This window comes from Cataglyphis hispanica, chromosome 8 (assembly GCF_021464435.1).
Source record: "Cataglyphis hispanica isolate Lineage 1 chromosome 8, ULB_Chis1_1.0, whole genome shotgun sequence".
Classification (NCBI taxonomy): Eukaryota; Metazoa; Arthropoda; class Insecta; order Hymenoptera; family Formicidae; genus Cataglyphis; species Cataglyphis hispanica.
This window is the reverse complement of record NC_065961.1, coordinates 5,216,723-5,231,466: the sequence shown is the minus strand read 5'-3', so window position 1 is coordinate 5,231,466 and position 14,744 is coordinate 5,216,723. Positions and strand designations below refer to the sequence as shown.

At 36.2% G+C, this 14,744-nt stretch overlaps 2 protein-coding genes across 6 annotated transcripts in view; both read right to left on the bottom strand.

Annotated features, from left to right (window-relative positions):
• The window catches only part of LOC126851450 (uncharacterized), a 65,633-nt gene extending 59,396 nt beyond the window's left edge, over positions 1 to 6,237 (bottom strand). For 2 of the 4 annotated variants that reach the window (XM_050595431.1, XM_050595432.1), the window contains exons 1-3: positions 5,756 to 6,237; positions 4,178 to 4,290; positions 3,837 to 3,894 (exon numbers count right to left, since the gene is read on the bottom strand). In XM_050595431.1, the coding sequence (XP_050451388.1) occupies positions 3,837 to 3,894; positions 4,178 to 4,290; positions 5,756 to 5,819 (235 nt within the window). In that variant the 5' untranslated portion in view covers positions 5,820 to 6,237. Of the gene's footprint in view, positions 1 to 3,836; positions 3,895 to 4,177; positions 4,291 to 4,374; positions 4,409 to 5,755 lie in introns of those variants that run through there. The other 2 variants (XM_050595438.1, XM_050595433.1) reach the window with 2 other exon arrangements.
• Positions 6,238 to 8,800: 2,563 nt separating this feature from the next.
• On the bottom strand, positions 8,801 to 14,089 carry LOC126851467 (transmembrane protein 62-like). Of its 2 annotated transcripts, XM_050595492.1 has the most exons (13): positions 13,370 to 14,086; positions 13,149 to 13,260; positions 12,921 to 13,058; positions 12,519 to 12,845; positions 12,293 to 12,425; positions 11,698 to 11,853; positions 11,458 to 11,605; positions 11,250 to 11,372; positions 11,093 to 11,174; positions 10,880 to 11,008; positions 10,633 to 10,807; positions 10,317 to 10,544; positions 8,801 to 10,254 (listed from the first exon to the last, which is right to left on the bottom strand). In XM_050595492.1, the coding sequence occupies exons 1-13, from the start codon at positions 13,571 to 13,573 to the stop codon at positions 10,197 to 10,199; spliced, it is 2,013 nt and encodes a 670-aa protein (XP_050451449.1). In that variant the 5' UTR covers positions 13,574 to 14,086; the 3' UTR covers positions 8,801 to 10,196. The 2 variants fall into 2 exon arrangements, with proteins under 2 accessions (XP_050451449.1, XP_050451450.1); XM_050595493.1 differs by lacking the exon at positions 11,698 to 11,853 and having other exon boundaries at positions 13,370 to 14,089.
• Between the last annotated feature and the right edge of the window lie 655 nt (positions 14,090 to 14,744).

Genomic DNA, 14,744 nt, shown 5'->3' with positions numbered 1-14,744 from the left:
ATTTATCGTAATTATGCACGAAATGGTGGATTACATGAATTCGCGTTTTTAAACATTTCAATAATAATAATTTCACAAGATTTTTCATCTCCTCTTCCATAATATAATATAGAAGATATAAAGAATCTAAAATGAAGCTAAATATCCATATTTTAATACAAGAAATGTAATTCAATTAAAAACGTAATATAAAATTCAATATGCTATTATCCTGAAGAAAATTATTATTCTCGTATCCATTATTTTGTAAAACTCATTAGAAAACATCTATTTTGTACAACACGACTACAAAGACGAGTAGAAACGTTATATGCAAGAGAGAATGTTAATAGAACATCTGAACTTTATATGCAAATTTATACAGATTTTTAAAAAACATTCATGAATTAACAGACTTTTTAATTAACAATAAAACGAGAGGGAAAAATGAAACTATGACTAGTTACTACGGGATCTGAGAAAAACATGCCATAAAATAATGATGATTTGGAGAAAATATTGGATGGATAAGCAAATAAATGGATAAAATATAAATATCTACATATCAAGTATGATTGTTATAAAATGACATGGCAATATTACAAGAGCTGCGCGCATATAAATCGACGATTTAATAGAAAAAGATGGCGCGTGTAATTAAATGCAAATAGCCGCGAAAGCTTTCGCGGTAAATTGTATGCAATTATCGTGTGACAGAACGATAAGAGACACGTAATAAAAATCGAATTATAAACCAGGAGCATAAGCAGCGCAGGTGCGAGCTGAAAACCGCGAAACGACGAGGACGTACGTATCGGAAATAAGTGGCGCGCGTGGTATTGCAAAGTCGACATGTCACAAGAGACGTGGAAAGAGACGGACGAAGACGGGAAGAGGAAGGGAGAGGAAGAAAGATAGCGGCCGAGGACGGAGTAAGAAACATTGGCACGTTCTGGTACCAACACCAGAAAATCCTCCTTGTCCTGAAAGTCGACCACGAAGAAGTGGGTATTCCAAGAGAGAGAGACAGACGATCAAAACCGCTCGAAGAAGCCGAGAAAGGAGCGAAAAGAGCGCGCAACGCGAAGAGGAAATGAGTGGTTACCTTCAACAGAGATCGGCACAGCAGGTCGTCGAGATGATGACGAAACAGAAAGAGAGAGAGAGAGAGAAAAAAAAATAAAACACAGAGATGAATCTCTCTCTCCTCGTTGAGGTTGCCTGGTAGCGGCAACTCGTTGACGTAAAACGTCGTTCAACAACACAACAATCGTGCACAGAGGAACACCAATATTTCACGAATTTTTTATCACTACGTGGTTCACGCGCGAAGCGACTCACCGAGCGTTCACCTTCGACCCGCGGATATCGCGTCCGTCATTCGCGCGACTCCTCTCGACGACCGGCTGCTGGTCCAACGAACGGTCGGAGAGACAGCACGCGAAATCACGTTGAGGCAGCGATTGACTCGGCTCGCACCTGGTGAACGGTGATCAGAGACGAGATTTATATTTGTTACTCGCCGGACGAGAACAACAACAGTTGACGGTACCTGCCAACGTGTGCCTGCGAGCGCGCGGAGCCGCTTGACGCGTACGAACGGCTCCTCCGTTACTGCCGAGCGGCGCGGAGCGTGACAGCGGATACCATCCGAAGGTTATACCGCCTGGTCCGCCATGTGCAACCGTGAGCCTGCCAACCTGCCTACCTGCCTATCTCTCTCCGCTTTCTGTTCTTTCCCCTCCTTACCCCCAGCCGCGATATCGTACGGCCACCTGAAGCGTTTACCTGGCGAACGCCGAACTCGCACGAGCATTCCCGGGATCGACCGACGATCCTCCGTTCGAATCTTGCCGCGGAACGAGCTAGTGAGATAAGAGGAAACTATTGCACTCTCTATTTTTCAAATATGTTAATTGTCTCATATAACGATAACGAGAATTTTAACATTAGCGACTTGATCACACCGCTTTACGTCTGAAGCTTATATAGTAATTATTGTATATATTCCGCGCAATCAAATTTATATTCAGAAGAGTTTGTTTTTACATATCCCACCATTCGCCTTTGTGTATACAAACACATTTTTTACGTTAATATGTACGTATATTTTTATCTTTTTGAATGTTTTTAAAAAGATATCAAATAAATCGCAAATTTTGTGTAATAAAATATTATTAAATATGTTAAATTGTATTTTTAAATCTTTTTAATAAATTTCAGTATCTATATTTTATATTTTAAACGAGAAATTGTTGTACCTAGAGAGATGTGTCTTTGAAGATATTTTTAAATACAACATGAGTTTTAATACATGAGTTTGTTTTTTCTCACAAATTATTATAATGTGCTGAAATAAAGGAAAGATGAGATTCTAAAAATAATATAAAAAAATACAGCAATATATAAAAGATATTTACGTGAAAGAAATCTCTCCCCATGTGAAATGTGGATCGCAGCAATGTATTATAAAGCATGTCAAAATCACTTTCCTCCCGACAGATGAATAAATTCAGAATTTCTAGAGTAATAGAATTTAAAACAATTTATGATCCATGGAATATACGAGCTCTCTCCATATTTGAAATTAAAAAAAAAAAAATAACTCAAAGATTTATAAAATCAAGATAAAATCTGTGTCTCTCTACGTATTACAATCTCCTCTATTAAATCCTATTTTTTTTATTTATTTATATGTTTAATTGTCTAAAAACAAATGCCCTTGAATTTGTCCAGCGATAAATTGCATGATTTAATTAACATGACATGAGACTCAAATAGCCATTCGATTATTACATTACACGCTACATTAGAGATTTAAGCGATTGTGAAATTAGAATTACATAAATATCGAAAATTGTTTTTAATACAGAAATGATTCAAACGGGTAAACCATTTAAAGAGTCTGCAACTCACTATTCGTGTTCACTTTACGAATCGATTGCAATAAGGTTGTTATCAGCGCGCGCAATATAGCGACGCCATTCATACGAACGAATCACTATATTATTATCTATGCGTCGACGTTTTATCCTCCACATTATACATCAGCCGCGCGTGGAAACAATGTATGACAATAAAAAATAATTATAATTCTTTTACAAAGCACACTCTCTCTAACACGCACATCTGTATCTATAAATCTCCGCTGTTAAACTTTCCTGACACTCGAATCTCTTGCTTTCGACAGAAAGAAATGCGGCTTTCACTGCACACTGGAATTTTTTCTGAATGCTTCCTCAACTGTGCTGGAATTGTGTCGATATTTGCGATTTTTGACATTTCCGCTCTGTGACCAAATTCTTATTTTTTCAACTCCTCCCTCTATTCAACTCGGTCATCCCAAGTGACACGCGTTCCACGGTGTTTAAGCGCTTTTGCGTTTGCTTGACGAACAACAACATCGTACATGACAACGCGAAATCGAGCATGTATTCAAATTAGTTTGCACGTTTGCTCAAGAACGGTTACGATAAAGCAACAATACCATCCGCTTGGCGATAGAATGTCTCATTTGCTTTAAAAACACCTGTTCAAAGAAAAACACGCAGCCAGCGTTTGAAATAACGAGAAGTAGACAAAAAGTGGCGACGCACGTGAAAAAAATAGCCGCTTCCGCTTATAATTTTAAAACTTTCTTACTTTCTTCCTTTTGTGTTTCTAAATTTTTAACTATTATATAGTTGTTATTCGCTTAAAAAGATCTAAAATCTCCGCGATAGACAATCTCATTAAAATTACCATCTTTAGTAATTTCCTCGACGCTTCACTTATTTCTGTTCTTTGAACTTTTAATGGACTTGAATTTTACTACTGATTTTACGATTTAAAATATAACTATAAAAGAATCGACTCACCCATTTGGTTGCCGCTTCTTCTCCGGAGACGTAGACATATTGTTCGAGATTTGATGCACTGAAATCACAGAAAAATATAATTATTTCATTTTTGCATAACTAGAAGTACAGAAATTATATAAATTTCGTATCATAGAGAATCTTTTTATTTTAATAATATTATATTAATTATATTATCAGTTTTACATAATATTAATTCATCAATTATTATATTATTTATTTCTTCCAAAATATTAAAATTTATTAAAAAATATGAATAAGAAATAAATTATATCAAATAAACTCCAAATATACAAATAATGTAATCTAAAATATACTGCAAAATATATAGAGATAATTACCTGATGTATATATTGGATGACTTCGTTATGAGTTGCATTTTCTAAGGTGCGGCCGTTCACTTCCAAAATCTCATCACCCACTTCTAGAGTATCCGCATTATCCGCCGGCGATCCTGCACAAAGGAAAATATCTTACTGTAATTTGGAGTTTTTAATTATCAAAGAAGATTTAATGTGCTGACAAAAAAAAATATTACCCGAATAATTCTGATACATAAATTAAATACTTCGTTTCAAACGGATATTTCAATTCCAAACAGGATATCGCATTCAATAATCCGTACAAAATGATACGTTAAAGCTTAAAGTAAAAATCGCAGATTAAGCTCTGAATATAACATATAATATGCTTCGTAAACGAGAACGTATATTTACTAATGAATACGACCATTTAGAGGGCATTGCGCGCCGTAAGCGAACTGTAAAAACAATTGACTGATACACATTCTTTCCTAAAGCATTTTAAAATTCTCATCTCATTCAAAATTCGCTTTCTTTCGACAAAATGAAAAACAAACACAACTGGTATAAATGCCTTCTTATAATTCTTAGATATCTAAGATATCTAATTAATAGAGCTGATTAATAAATAGCTAATTTATATTATAAAAAATAAACAAAAATAGATAGGTACCGTTTCTACAGATTATTTATATAAATGTATCTCGGATATTACTCGTACATTCTTTGTACAAATATTATTTTTTCAGAGAGAGATCGAAATCGAAATATCTCGTAAGAAAAATATCTAACAGAAATCGATGCGGGTGAAGGGGTTAAAACGTGAAATAAGCAAGTCTTCCTCGGGGCGATAAAGCGCGCGTTACGATAAACGTAAAGGTCAGCCTATAAATAACACGTCGCGAAACGTCCTCTCCATGTAAATCGTCGCGCATTACCGTAACGCGTCGTGTAAATCGGAAATCCGTCCGTCGCACATTTCCTGTTTCCGAAAGCGTGCGACGTTTGCGCGACGTGTATAAGCTACACGTACGATTATCTGACTGACGAGTAAAATTCTCACACTTTGCCATCTCGTCCCTACTTGTCGCATATAACAACTCGGAAGAGAGACGCAATCGTCTGAGGATAATCAAATTTATCTGGAAAGACGTTTCAGTCGACGCATTCAATCGACAAATATTCGACGAACACCATATTATTGAGATAAGAGAAAATCTAATATCCTCCAGATCACCAAAATATCGTGAATTAGAAATTATGTTGAAAATATATATACCATTTATAATAGAATATATATATATTTAATTCTATTATAAATTATATTATATTTTATTATAATATACAATTTTATAATATTATAATATACAATTTTATAATATTATAATATACAATTCTATTATATTATTATAATATAAAATTCTATTATAAATTGCATATAATATATTCTCTCTATGATTTAATTTTGCGAGAACACAGACTCTAAGATTTTGCATTTGATTTTATTTGACGTTTCATTTCAAGACATGTGTCTTATCGCGCGGGCACTTGCGAAAGATTTCGTCGAATATCTGACGACTTAGCGAGTTCTGTTAGCATTAATCGCTATATACATACCGTACAACTTGATCTTCCCGTCGTCGTTCGTCAATATAATAATGTATCCTCCCAGATCGACCATTTTCGCTGGTAGTAATTATCCTCCGTACGTGTAGGGGTTGGGGGAGGGTAGTTCGCTATTAGATTATCTCGACTGCACTCCGCGCGAGATGACGTGCGCGCGCGCGCGTGTGTGTGTGTATGTGTGTCGTGCAACGTGCAAATCACTAATTACTTCGCACTGTACGCCGGTTCAGGTGCGCCCCGAAAAATCAGCCCGCCGTTATTAACGTCGTTAGCACATGCCATTTTCCCGTGTTTCCTCTCGCATCCTCACATCATTTTGGTATCGACCTCGTGACCTACTTTTCGCCCGGCACTCTAACAGAGCGATTATATTTTTCGCGACGCGACACTTATTATTTCTTATTCGTTTCCCCTCGGTGTCGGTTTCCTTTCGCGCCTCCTCGCGAGATTCCTTCTTATCGTATATATCGTACAGAGTAAGCGCGCATACATTTAACCGCGCCTTTGGCGTGCTTATACCGCACTTATGATCGTATCGCGAGATCGGAAACCCGAGACGCTTTAACGGACACTAAGGCATCTATGCTCCACACGAGGGTGGTATAAGAAAATCTCTATTACGACGAGAATTACGCACATTCGATAACGAGGTGTCACCTAAGTGAGAGAGATGGACTAAGGAACACATAATTATTTTTCGCTTTTCGTTTTTTTTGTTACGTTCGACACTCTACCGCGCGCGATCGCGATTTTATTATTCTTATGTACTATCGCTTTTCTTTTTTCTCCCTTTTCCTTCCGAAATGACACGCGCTCCCTCGACGTCGTTAGATCCTTGTCCTCGCGAAAAAGTCCATTGTCGCGAAAGGGGGACGAGGGGAAACGATGCGGCGCCTCCGCGGGGCCCCGATAGCGCGGGCCCCCTCCCCTACATCCTTTCGGCGATGTACCTCGTGAGCCACGGTTGTCAAGAGTTAGCGATCGCCGGTTCACAATCTCGCGGCGAACCGGAGCGCCTTATTGATCACCGCTTCGACTGGCTTCGCTTCCGTGCACGCACCACCGGCCATCGTCCCGTCGTCGTCGTCGTCGTCGTCGTCGCCGCTGTCGTTCCGCATCCACCGCATCGGCCCCGCACGACGCGGGTGCCGAAAGCGCGTACTGGCTCCGACCAGCTGCTGCTGCTGCTGTTGCTACTCTGCTCCTGCTGCTGATGATAATGATGATGATGATGATGATGATGCTGCTGCTGCTGCTACCGCCGTCACTCCTTCGTTCTCGTTGAGTGCGTTAGCGATATCACCCTTGCGACCGTACATCGACGATGATCGTCATTATGGGACATTGAGTCTCTAATAGCGTGAAAATCGTGAAAGACGTCTTAAACTTCCCGCGGGATTCCTCGGTGAAGAGGGAGGTCATTTTACGCAATTGCGACCTCTCTCTCTCTCTCTCTCTCTCTCTCTCTCTCTCTCTCTTTCGCCCACGATACGTCGATGTTTACGCGTCTTCTATGCGTTCGCTTGAGCGAATCAATCCACGTCACTAATCATGGAATGAATGATAATTCCGCGAGCGATCTTATTAACGCCTATCAGTCCGTCCTCTGGATCGCTCGTGTAATCCTTTGACGAGAGGATCGCGCTCGCAGAAGTGACAGCGGCACGTCCCTCGTGTCGCTCCACGCGACGATGAGCGAGAATCGAACCTGATGGAACCGCCGCGAGGATCCCACCTCGACATCACCGCGACATTTCCCCGACACTCCTCGCTTGTTCCAAGTTCCACAAAATCTTTCTTCGTCTCCGATACTCGTGTGTGCTTGTTCTCTCCAGCAGGATCAACACCGGGAGAAAATCTCGAAATCCTGGATCGAAGCTGCGATCTTGCAATCCTCCTCGTGCGGCGTGCTACCTTCGAACGTCGAGAACGACCACCGATGGCGACTCGAAGCTCTCACTTTCGCGCTTCGACCGTCCCCTTCCTTCGATCACTTCGCTTTCGGGGTCTTTGGGTTAGGATACGGCACCGTATGTGCGTGTGCGTGTTCCATTTCTCACCCTCCTCCGCCACGACGGCGCGCAACCACCACCCTTAATCGGTCGCGATACGATGCACCTCGGGAGCGGCGCAGTCCCCGGCCGAATCGCGCGAGTCGACTAACTGGGAGTTGAGTGACAGAGGAGTGGTGGTGGCGGCGGCGAAGATCCGATGTGTTCCTCGCGCGGGCGACACGACGTCGAAACCGGAGCGGTGACTCTCCGGGGAAATTGTCGCCGCGACAGAGCGGCGGACTTGGGTGTGAACACCCCTGCGTGTGCGTGCGCGTTGATCGACGGCGGCGGCAGCCCTGCTGACACACACACCGCTCTCCGCCGGTTGGAGCGCCGCCTCCAACCCTCGCCACGGAGCGGCGCGCGACGTCATCCCCCGATTGGAAGCATCCCCTGGTTAGAAGCAACCCCCGATAGCGGTAATCTCCGATTGGCGCTAACTGTGATTTTCGAATGCCGCGAATCTTCGTGCTGACTCGATGCCTCGCTCTACGCGATCATCGCGATCGTTGTTTGTTCTAGATGTTGAGAGATCAACATCATCATAATGATATAGCTTATGTGATTATTGCTCTCGTCATTTGATTGATAAGAAACAATTCTTACTCACCCAATCTTTCGATGATTTATTTCAAGTTTTTCGCTTGAAACAGGAACCAGGGAAGGACACTTGAAGAAATGGCGCACTTCAAACGGCAATATAGAGGGCCCTGCGTCACGAACCAATATGACTCTGTGGCAATCTAGGAAATTTACTATGTTACCAACTTCGCCAAAAATTATTACAATGTAGCGACATCTGGTTAAGTACGATAAAAATATTTATAATTATCGACATTGGTAACGTATCGATTGAAAAACTTTGTTTTCGATCATCGGTTTTCTCGAAAATGTAACATTATTTTAAACTAGCTAATGTAGCTAAAATTAAAATTTTGTTTATTATATTATATTATTATTAATTATATTTTATAATATTACGTTTTCACATATGTCTCTCGTAAATTTTTATTTGTCATCTATTGTTACATACATACACTACTGAATATGAAACAAGGAATTCTCTGATACGTTACATTTTTTATATTATTACATGTTTGATCATATTTGGTACCGCATAATTACACTTTAATAGAATAATATTACTTTCACTGGTTTCTTGTAGCATTCTATATCTTTCAAAGATAGCCAACCTTTTTATATTGTGGACAAATGGCACAAAAGATTCAAATCTAATTGCTATATCTAAATTAGCCTGATTCAATATGATTGTCGGTGCTTTTGATACACTTTATATGAGGATTTTGTTTTACACAATAAAAAGAGTTTTTGTTTGTTGAACTCTGCTTGCCTAATATAGTTTGGCCATCTTTGTGATGTATTTATAATGAAGACATTTAACATATAAGTTTATAAATATAAAATCTGAGGAGATTTATTTTTAAATATATAAGTACTGTCATGAAAAAAATATAACGTGGCTCTTGAATATATAGAGAAGTAGAAAAATATATGTCACAGGAAAGTGATTGAGATATTCAGTTAAAAATTCTGAACGAGAGCACTAAAGTTATAATATAGTTTTGTCTTCTGAAGAGTTCCACCATTTAAAGTGGAAAATATCACACATTCTGTTGTTCTAATATATCTCTAACTTCACAGAGAAGAGATAAAGCAAATGACAGAGATATAAATATAGCAACATTTATATTACACAAATATTTTGTTTGTATTTCTCTTTTTATAATGTTCTAATTTGATTTTTGATTAAAAAAAAAATAAAAAAATAGAAACAAAATAAAAAACAGGAGCATTTTTCTATTTATAAAGAAACTTTTTTTGATTTTGCACTATGGACAATATGGAAGTAGAAGAGAATAGTAGCTATCATAATGCAGAATCACATCAATGTTAAGTATCACATTGCAACATCTGCTCCAGGAGCATATTGCAGTTCAAAAATAATTAATAAAAATTATGAGTTTCAAAACATACATAACTTTTTAAGAATAATTATATAATAGATTATTACATTTGAATAATATAAAGTATAAAATAATGTGGCACTTGTTAAAGGAACATAGACTTCTTTACAGAATGCAAATAGTATTCAAAAGAGGCTTTTGAAATATATAATTAATAAAAAAAAATATTTTAAATATTTTTTAACACGAAAAAAATATTCAGGCATTTTTCAATACCTGATTATTTTAGTCGGCTTTTTAATTTCACAATATATATACCTATATTTGAAATATTACAATAAAGAATCTACTCAAAACTTTCTTGTAAATTTAATAATCACAAATGCAATAATCATTTGTATGAAACATTAAAACTTACCAACACTTCCTCATAACGATATTATACCGTTTTTATTAAATTGCATTGTTGTTATTAATGGCTCCATGAGGAGACCATACAGATGCAGCAGACCTTAAAGAACAGACAATTACAATATAGATTAGGTACAATATAATGCAAATATTAATACAAACCTTAAACATGAGAGTGGCATTGTGTTCACATAATAACATAATAATGCTGCTATGATAATACTCCCAGTTCGTAATGGACATAATAATATTGCTATTATACCATATTCCAGATATAAAATATAGGCCATAATGGATTGTATGAGGATTAATATCCAAGTTGGGCCATAATGCCAAATTAAACGAAATTTCGACATGGTTTGTCTTGCAGGATTTTCAGCCTCTTGCAATCTGAAGTATAAGTAACTATTACTCCTTAATAAGGAATTTAAAAAATTTTTTATTATTGTGACAATAATATTGTCACAATATTACGAACCTACGATCAACTCGATGCGCCATAATCAACATAAGCGGTAAATAGAAACAACATAATTGAAAGTATCCATATGCGTAAGTGAAACCACCTGGTAAATATCTGTTTCCAATGAATATTCCCCATATAAAGATCACACCTATATGATCCTCGATTATTTCTCCCACAGTCCATGGACCTGGAATCAGTTCATTAAATTATATAATTAATACATTTCACAAGTTTTTTCAATGTATTTCTATGCACATACCAATAGTTAAATATAGCGAGTACAGCATCAATCCATAAAACGCCTTATCAATGGTGGATAGTATCCACAATTTCCTAAGCCACCAATGAAAAAACTTGATACGTAATCGTGGTCTATGCATATGTCTATCTAGATCAAAAAAAGAGTTTTTTACAGTATTTACTTTATAGTGTAATATAAAATATAAGATTTATAAATTTTGCATATATTTACTTTTGTAATACATGTGAAGAAATCGGAGTAAGCACAGTGGCACAATTGATATTGCCAGTGTTACAGCGAATAGAAACCGAAACTATGACAAACAGCATGATAAAATTATTATATACTTCAATAAGTAGAAATTTAATTAGACACAGTGCTAACTTACGATGTAAACGACGTTGAACATCAGTACTAATTTAGGTAAAATGCGTGATGATAACCATGATCCATCGAGAGAAAATAAATGCGATACAACTTTTTCTCTACCCTCTTTATCAATTACACGTACCTGAAATAATTTTTCATGTAAACAACATTTATAAAAATAGTATTTTAAGAAACTTTTATAAGTAATTGAGACACATCTACTGAACTGTTATCTGATGAATACCCTCTCTATATTTTGTCGAATTCCATGGCAGCACATAAAGAGGACCTTTTATGTGATCACACTTCTGCCAAGCATTGTCATCCAATTGAATTTCAACAATTTTTAATGAAACTGTAGAGAATGCTAGTATTCTAAATCAAACACAATATAAGAGTTAAATTTTAGAAGCCAAACACATTTCATATAATAAAAAAATTACCAGCTTTAATCGAAATGCATTTACCTGACATGCGTGGATGTAAGAATGGATTTCAAATTTTCTTTTTGTGACATCATAAATAGCATATTTTTTGGATTGGTGATTAATACTACAGGCCAGTCATTATGCTTTATATCAATAAATGAGAATTGACCATGATCTACTGCTGCGAGGCGATACCTAATAATAAGCGCGTGTGTGTAAGTGTGAGTAAGCATTTATTTGGAAACTAAATAAAGTAAATTGATAGCGAGGGAGATAAGCATAGCTCTATGTTAAAAATATTGCGCTAACATAAAACAAAAAATGTTTACATGATTCCAATAATGAAGCAAAGTGTTTTCTTCTATTAGTTTCATGTAAATTAAAAGAAATATAAATTTTATTTATTATTAGTTGCAAAATTAGTATAAGAATTAAAAATGTGACATATGCCACATTTATAAGAGTTATGTTAATTTATTTTGATATTACAGAAAAAAATTTTTTTAATAATTTATAAGTTATTCCTTTCCTCCCCTCTCTCTTCTCAATATTAATAATACTTCATAGAATATGAAACCAATAAATAAAATTATGCATTGTTTTTCTTGGATATACAAAAATGTATTTGTCTTACATTCTATTGTCTTTCCAATCTGCCAATTCTAACTCAAGGAAGCCCGCCTTTTGTAATGTGTACATGTTGGGTACCATACCGCCAAGCATGTGATAATGGCCACATAGGTACACCATACTCTTTCGGTATCTACCTTTTATAATAAACAAATGAAATTGTTTTAATTTATACAATTAAGATAAGTAGGGAGATTGTGCTTTTATATATTTGTTATATATATCCTTACCTAGAATATTCCTGATATTTGTATCAGATTGTGACAATATGCATGATGTAGGATAATGACCAAATACAATTGCGTGATCCGCATTGCTTTCTTTAGATTGATTAACTAATTGTTGTATCTTATCAATTTCCTGTTGGTCTAAAATACCAATAAAATTAAATGGTCTTCTGGGTCCTGGTTTCAAACAAGCATCAATTGCAATAAAGGAGTATGTTTCAGAACCAACATTAACATTATACATATAGGATCTGGGATATTTTTTTCCTTGAATAGAATAATTAGAATAATAATTATTTTTGGAGTCAAGACTGACCACATTGAAATTATCTGAAAATAGATAAAGGTTGTAATATTTTTTCCTTGATTTATTCTGCATGTAACTGAAATGCTTGCTCCTCTCACCATGATTCCCTCTGACATCCAACCATAATGTTCTTTCTTTGATATTAGTTTCGTCTATTATATATTTATAGTATTGCCATTCTTCGAGTATTTGCTTAGAACCCATTTCATCTATACTTTTTGCATCAGTTAAATCTCCTATTAAAATATAAGCATGAAGTAGTTGATTAATTTAATTTTTCTGATCAATAAATATTTTGGTCCAGTTATATCTCAAACATGAATTACCTGAAGCAAGAACAACTGTAGGCTTAATTGAGTCTATCGTCACATTACAGAATTCTTTTAACTCTGATATCCTAGATGGATCTTTAAAGATACTTATATGTATGTCGGATATCTAAAAGTAACAAAAAATTATTGTAATTTATCTTCAGGATGTAATGATATATCAAAAGAATATATACAATTTGCATTGTATATTATCAATTATTCTAAATATAACAAACCTGCAAGAACCATATCAAGTGATCATATGACTTTCCTATGTCATAATACTTTGGTCTAGACCACCGTATCTCCCCATTATTATCCCTCAACGTCTCGTCCGGCAGACGTGAGTCAACGCTAATAAGATCTGCTACATTCGCCACAAAGATGGACAACATCAGCACAAAGACCAAAAGAACAATGGTTGATTTCGATATTTTCATTGTGATGATATAAACATGCGATCATGTAATTTTACAGGCGAAAAAGAAAAATCGGGGAAAAAAGATCCGGCTGTTTTTGTGCTGCGACCACCTGCTCCGATTCCAGGAAACGAACCGGATGCCGTTTATTCACATGGAAGCCGGTGAATATACCTGGTGACATTCACTGTCCCCGACGAAGGGCGAGCTGGGGAAGACGGTCGAGCGACTTAGAGAGGATTGCCTTGGAATCATATCCTTACGTGTTTGCTAAACAACGTAACTCAGAAATTTGTGACCATCGTGAGAAAAGCGAGCTGCATCGAACACGTTTATGCGCATGATGCATTCGAACGAAGCATATGATTGATCCGAAGACGTTTGAAGAAAGCTAATAATACGAGTCCAAGATCGATCCGGTTTACGATATCATTTATTCATTTTATTATTTATATCTCTTAGATTCCAACTAGGCTATGAAACAGATCCTATGCAGAGCCTTTGATATTTGATATGCGTATGACTGTCAGTTTTTCCTGTCAATATACACATTGATAAAAACATTTCTGCATTATCAATATACGATTATCATGATTTCTATTTTATCAATGTCGTTATACATTTATCGTTTCGTACATAACACTGCGAGAATATATAATAAATTAAAAAATGTAAATTAATGTAAATATAAAGCAAACGTAATGAAAAGAATAAAATATATATTTTATTTTTTGCATAAATTTTCTTTCTCTTCTTGCTGAACGTTTTCTTTTTATTTTCGGTTTTTGCAACCAGACACAAAAGCTCATTATTTTTATTATACTTTATATTTATATTGTGTAAATGATCACTTATAAATATGAATACAGATATAAATCATAAACTGTCATAAACTTCCGAATATTTTTCCGAGTCTGCCGAAGTTAATCGAGTAGTTATTCGCCCGTTCTTTTCAATCCCTTCCGTCGATTATCACACAATCGGAACAATCAGAACAATCGCTCCCTAGAAATATATAGAAGTCTGTGACAAATTTTCATTTTTCACATTTCCGCTCTAGAAGAAAAGTACATGTTATCATCACTGCTATTTCATCCCATTTCATGATGAACATTGAAACACACACACACTCATATATATATATATGCATACATAGGAAAACAGAATCAATGAGGAGATAAATAGCTCCAGT

Bases quoted from the DNA above. Each gene is read 5' to 3' on its own strand.
- LOC126851467 (XM_050595492.1), bottom strand. From the start codon at position 13,573: ATGAAAATATCGAAATCAACCATTGTTCTTTTGGTCTTTGTGCTGATG. The intron at 12,426-12,518 runs GTAAGGATATAT...TTATTATAAAAG, and splicing joins AAATATCAGGAATATTCTAG to GTAGATACCGAAAGAGTATG. The intron at 11,854-12,292 runs GTAAGACAAATA...GCTTATTATTAG, and splicing joins GATTGGAAAGACAATAGAAT to GTATCGCCTCGCAGCAGTAG.